The sequence below is a fragment of the Pelobates fuscus genome, chromosome 7 (assembly GCF_036172605.1).
Source record: "Pelobates fuscus isolate aPelFus1 chromosome 7, aPelFus1.pri, whole genome shotgun sequence".
Classification (NCBI taxonomy): Eukaryota; Metazoa; Chordata; class Amphibia; order Anura; family Pelobatidae; genus Pelobates; species Pelobates fuscus.
The window spans coordinates 58,556,714-58,563,117 of record NC_086323.1 but is presented as its reverse complement, the minus strand read 5'-3'; the positions used below and the strand labels follow the sequence as shown (position 1 = coordinate 58,563,117).

The 6,404-nt window shown below is 39.8% G+C and overlaps 1 protein-coding gene across 1 annotated transcript in view; it reads left to right on the top strand.

Annotated features, from left to right (window-relative positions):
* The first annotated feature begins 566 nt into the window (after positions 1-566).
* CNN3 (calponin 3) overlaps positions 567-6,404 on the top strand; it is a 29,545-nt gene continuing 23,707 nt past the window's right edge. Inside the window, exon 1 of the mRNA XM_063428335.1 lies at positions 567-738. Coding sequence (XP_063284405.1) covers positions 682-738 — 57 coding nt within the window. The 5' untranslated portion in view covers positions 567-681. The remainder of the gene's footprint in view (positions 739-6,404) is intronic.

Here is a 6,404-nt window from a genome sequence, read left to right as displayed (position 1 = left end):
ACTTTTTAAACCTAAATAGTTGAATGTAGAGAACTCTCCCTCTTATATTGTTTATTTTGTCCCAATATTTGCAACCCCCTGGTCCAGCCCTGACACTGCCTGGGTGAGTAACTAACCAGATGCTGCACATTCAGCTTCCACCATACTTAGCAGGGGCTCACATTACTGACACAGAGACTTCCTTCAGGGAAAGCTAACCTTTGCAACACAGATGTTTGCTGAAAAGCATTTCCCATGATGTACACCCAACCTTCATCAAAGGAAATGCAGCTCAGACAAAAAAAAATAAAAGAATAATAAATAAAATAAAATAAAAATATATATATATAATATCTGGGTGCCTAGATCAGCCATGGAAAGCTTGTAGGTCACGTGACGGTCAGTTTATGCCGAGCGGCACTGAGAAGGTTAATTCCCAGATTCATTCCAATAAACCCGAGAGCGTCGCCAGCCAATCAGCGGTCGCTTTCACTTTAGCCCATCCCCTCTGGGCACCCTGCGCTCTTTCCCCATTGGCTGAGGCGCGCCGTTCTTCTCGGTCCGCGTGTGGGCCACGCCCACTTCGAATCCCCTTGTTGGGAGTTGAGACTAGAAGGTTCTGTTGGCGCCGGTTCAGTCGATACTAAGGAGCGGATACGGTAACTGGTCCAGCAATACACACAGGGAACAAACCGGAGCGACATGGCCAACTTTAACAAGGGACCGGCCTACGGGCTCTCCGCCGAGGTCAAGAACAAGGTGAGCTCACTGGAACCGTTACTCAGGGCATCTCGCAGCCTTAGTACATTGGGTCATAGACTTCGCCTCCATCTCGCCATAGAGGAAGGGGGGCGGTATGGAAACATATGGTACAGTAACATCAATTCTCTCCTATGGCTGTCTCTGGTAGTACTATAGGTAGGTACAGGGACAATTGTGTGTCCATATGGAGTGTCTATGGAAGGACCCACTTCCTATTCTAGCTGGAGACAGAATTTATCCAGATAGTTCTATCAGACTGCTAAATGACTCTGCAAATAGTATTAGAACTCGGTGGATGTATCCATCACTCCAGAGGGTTCTAGCAGTCTGTCTATAGAGTCTTAGAATCCTGAACCCAGTGTTCTTTTTTATCCAATCCTGAGTTTAGATATTTGCTTCTATTAGTGTTTTCATTCCCTAAGTAGACATAAATGAGCAATATTGTCATCAATGCAACTTCCATAAGTGAATTATCCCCCCCCCCCATGCTTACATATGTATAAAATATAGATAGAATGTATCTTTGTTTTATAGTTTGAGTAAAATATCTAGAATACTCCATATACACCAATGTTTATATTTTTTTTTTTTACCCCAAAAATTACATTATTGGTTTTATGCTTTTTCTCTGTGCAATTTAAAATAATTTATTTTACACACATTCTGTTTGATCACCCACACCCCATTTATTTGTATTTTTTTGCCTTTTCTGGGAAGGCCCTCTTTGGACTGGACCCTTTCCTCATGCTGGGTTACATGCCATCATTTAGCTGATGTGGCAGTGCTGCTTGTTTCTGCTTTAATAATTCGTGTTATTTTGTTCACAATAGATTGTTTGGTATTGTTTTCCTTTTTACTGATAGCTACAGAAACTGCTGACCAGTATTCTGCCAAGAGAGCTATAACAGTGAAAGTACTTTGAGGAATGACTTTTATTGTGTCCTCAGAATATTTTTTTTATTTTATTTTTTTATATGCCAAAGCCTATTTAAGGAGTTTGTCCATAGCTATTTGGCTGTCATATTGTAATTCAGATAATATGTACTCTTATAAAAACCCATAAGTCATATCCCGCACTATTTAAGCAAATTAAGGCATTGTACAGCGCTACAGAATTTGACGCTTTATAAATAATAATACTACTGTCACTGTATACAACCACGGTTACATTGTGTGTGTGTGGTACCCACTGGACATTACAATTTCAGAGTGTATAATATTCAGCAGTGCGGATCCTGGAACAGTGAAGATGGCTCTAAATAAGTGGTTGCCTCTGGCAAGGATTGCGAACAATGAATATCGTGACCCCCAGGTGGCCTGCGGAGCTGAGCTGCACAGTAGGTTGTTACAGAAATGCACATCAGGATATTGCTTAATGCAAAACCTGCAATTCGTCAATTAAACAGCTGTGTGTGCGTCACTTTATTGACTCTTCATCGGAACTCTCCTTCTAAATCACTGATGGACCCGCATCTTCCATTTAATTTAATCTGTGCTTTGAAAGCTTTGTACAAGGAAACCCAGGAGCATGGTGTTATTGCCCTGTCTGGTGGATGTTAATTAGCCTTGCCTCCATGGTCTGGGAAAATTCATATGGGGGAAAAAAAATCTCTTCTCATGGCTCTCCGCCCCTTCCCCCACCACATTCCAGGGGCATTACCTCATGGCTTCTGGGAAGGGGAACATCCAATGGTGTGGGCTCCGCTTACAGAATACCCATTGTCTGCTTCCAAATTCTCCAGCCAAGCTACAGAGGCACAAAGACTTGCTGCTGGTTTTTACATTTCAATAACCCCTTTAGGTTTTTTTTTTGTTTTTTTTTAGTTTATTTTTTTCTTTAAGTTTCTTCACACTCAATTGTGGAAAAAAAGTTTAAAGCATAGGCTGCTGTCAGCCATTCACTCGTCTATTTCCAGTTATTTGCAAGATCATATTGTCCGGTTTAACTGGTTTGTTGCATGAACAAAGATTAACTTCCTTGGCTTAATTCTGAAGGTCTGTTAAAATGATGCATTCATGACTGTTTGTTTGGAAAACTGAATCCATTCAGGAGTTAATGTCTATTGTAGTGTTTTTAAAAAAAAAAAAAAAATTTTGTAAAGAGGAAAAAAATAATAATAATAAAAAAAAAAAAAATATATATATATATATATATATATATATTATACATTTTATTTTTTTAATCTTTTGCTGTTTGTTCACACTGCTTCAGTGCTGTTTAGATTAGATTAAACCAGCTTCACAGACTTTGCAATGGATGCAATATGAACAAAGCCTCAAAGCTGCTTCAAGCTACGCAGTGAAATATTGTAGGCTTCTGGCCCTCCTCCCTTTTTTTTTTTTTTTTTGATACTAGGGTTTTATTTTTGGGAAATGTAAGAACGCAATGCCATATCCACCCCTCATTCCAAAAGACCGAAACCAACAATGAAACTGTGCTAGCTTTATATTTTCCAGTAACCCCTGTGCAGCTTTTTCTAATGTAAATTGATAAACTGCACAAAGTATGGGTCTGCCCCCAGGCTTTTCTATGTTGAATGCAATTCAATAAAGGCTTCCGGCAGTTTCAATTCACTTTCTAAGGAGGATTATTTTCCTTTCATTTTTGATTTCCCGCAAAGTCAGTGGAGAAGCTGTGACGTTTGTGCACATACACGTCACTAAGCTTGCATGTGACATACATGTGCATACTCTGCAATCTTACCATAGGTTGGTAGTCACAGCCATTTCGTTGTTGAAGGCTCTAGAGCAGGGAATAGGCAACCTTCAGCACTCCAGATGTTGTGGACTACATCCCCCATAATGCTCTTACACCCATAATGCTGGTAAAGCATCATGGGAGGTGTAGTCTAAAACATCTGGAGTGTCGAAGGTTGCCTATGCCTGCTCTAGAGGCATAACAGATGTTGGAAAAAGTTAACTTGGTGAGCACTTGTTACCTCTGCAGTGTATTTATAAATGGTGGTGCTGCTTGGGGGAAAATACATTCTAAGACGAGTAAGGAGCTTTTAAAATTTATTTTAAATTCATCTTTGCCCCTTCACAGGTCGCTGATGTTAATGACCTTTCCAGTGTGCAATTAACTGCACTCCATCGTATTAAAATTAATTTAATTTTGAACCAATGGCTCTTCTGCGACTGCAGAAATTAGAAAAAAATTCCTGGATACAATTGTACATGGATACAATAATTATGGGATGGGCTTTTAGAGATGTATATCGCTTTAAACCCTGCACTGGACCTGTGAAGTGTCAGTGTGAAGCATTCAGACTTTGTTGGTCAGTTATTCAATGATGCCTAATGTGTGTGTTTGGGACACCCTTTGTGCATTGCCTACAAATCAAAGTTCTGCTATTACACTAGGGGGCAGAGAACGTAACCTGCTACCTCTAAATGGGGGTCACCATGGATACATGTCAGTGTTGCTCAACAATATTGTATTTAAAATCAATGGATAAAATCAGCTTGCTCATATCATGGAGAGGAAAATGGTCTGAGAGCCTGTTCATGCCTTGTGGGTGTGTGCATTTAGTATTAACAGCTCATATCAATAAACCAGAGATGTCACAGGAAGCAATGGCTGGCTCTCTGACACTGTTTCCATAAGATATTTAACATTCCAGGACAGTCATGCTTCATCAGTAGAGGGTTTACGGTTACTTCAAAGAACTTCTGTGTTCGACTAATTGTAAATTTTAGATTTAAAAGCATTTACATGGCCATTGGTGGCACAGTCCAGTGTCTTTAGTGGCCATAACCTTGCTGGGATTGTAAGATACCTGTCAATGATTCACTATATAACACTATTTTAGTAAACTTAAAACTGGTCATTGAGGTCCAAAATGTCGGTATTAAATAATCAGTTTAGACACATGGATATACTTAATGTTGAGATACTTCTTCCTATCTCTCCCCTGACCGAAATAGCAACAACTGGGCATGAAGTCCCCAATGTTTGCCTGTCCGTGAACAGGGCCAGGATAAGTAGCTTCTGTATTGCTTATTACTGGACATCTAGAGGATGCTGGATCACCTCTAGGCTTGCTGTGGTAACATGAATGCAGTATGCAAGTTTCATAAGATGTTTTGGGATTGGACTAGCTTTACTAACTGTATAGCCAGCTGATCCAGTGTCTTCGGTTCTAGTTGGTTGCATACCTGTAAGTGAAACACAAGCTGTAGGCCTTATTCCACTGTTTCTGCTCCATCTTGCATCCAAAGGAATGGAGCTTACTGGGTCGCATTGCATCTTGACTAGAAACATTGCTGCACATGCATGGCTATCTATGTTAAGCTCTATTTGGTTCACTTGATCAGTCTCTCACAATGTTGTTCTTTACAACGTTGCTTCAGTTCGTTGAGGTTTGCTGGCTTTTCTTAATGCATGGCTGACTTAAGGTACCACCACAGCATTTCAATCGGGTTGAGGTCTGGACTTTGGACTGGGCCATTGTAACACCTTGCTTCTTCTGTAGTTTGAAGCTAAGGGTGAGTAGTTCAGCTGAGCCCCAACATGCGTTTTGCCGGTAAGGCGGCTCTTCAACTCACCCTTGGCTTCAAACTATTCCTCCTCGACTCCTACCTTTGTCCACATACTTACCTTGAATTTGCTGACGATATTTCTTTCTGTGGGGTCAGGCAGTCTTGATTGCAGAGGTTATGCAAGGGTTCTCTTCAGATGGTGCATCTTAGTTATCGGTATTTTTGTTAACTCTTCGCTCAGTTTAGAATTAGGTGCCCTTGAAGGCACAGTTGTAAGGTTATAGCCAATACGGTTAGACTTGGAATAGATTTATGCTAAACTTCTAGTATTAAGCAATCAACCATTTAATTGGATGTCACTTACTGACCAGAACAAGTGATTTTCTCTTGCAAACACTCATAACTCTAAACTTTGACACTATAAGTGTATACTATAGATCTTATGCTATAACTATATGCACTACATTTCTTTTATTTCATTTGCTATTAGAGGTTTGAGATAGGAATTCACTGCAAGTTCAGTTTCACTGAACTAGACCTTTAGGTGATCTCCCCCCTCTCCCTCAATGATCTAAATCTTTGCTACTAAAGATATCTTTACCTTTCCTATAACAGCTACTATCACATTAGATACTTTCAGATTGTTACTTTTTTGAAGTCATTACTTCATGACTATCTTTTTGTTTAACTAGCTCCGTGAAAGGCATTCACTACTTTATATTATCTCTTGTTTGTATATATCTTTATCCCCTGTATCCCTGAGATTTAAGGTTACTTTACCCTTTTTAACCATATCTATTAAACGTTAGATTTTAAGTGTTTTAATTTCTTTAGGATCCCAGTTAATTAGGACAGATTATGTTCTCTCTTTATATTGGTGGCATTACTAGTGCACACAAGCAACAAAATGCTGTGTCAACCAGGGGGTCATTCTGATTGAAATAGCGGAGTTTAACTCCATTTAAGATAAAGTGCCTCTATTTGCTGTCTGAGTGCTAACGTGGTCTGGGTGTCTGTAGAGTCCCTTTTAAGCTAACGGGAAGCCATGTATGCTAGCTGCAGGTCAATACCTTTGTTTGTATGTTCTGACTTATCCCCAAATGCATGTAGAGAGCTGCAAGGTGGAACCTCTTGATTTTGAAGCTTAATAAACGTACACTTTATTTACATTATGCAATATT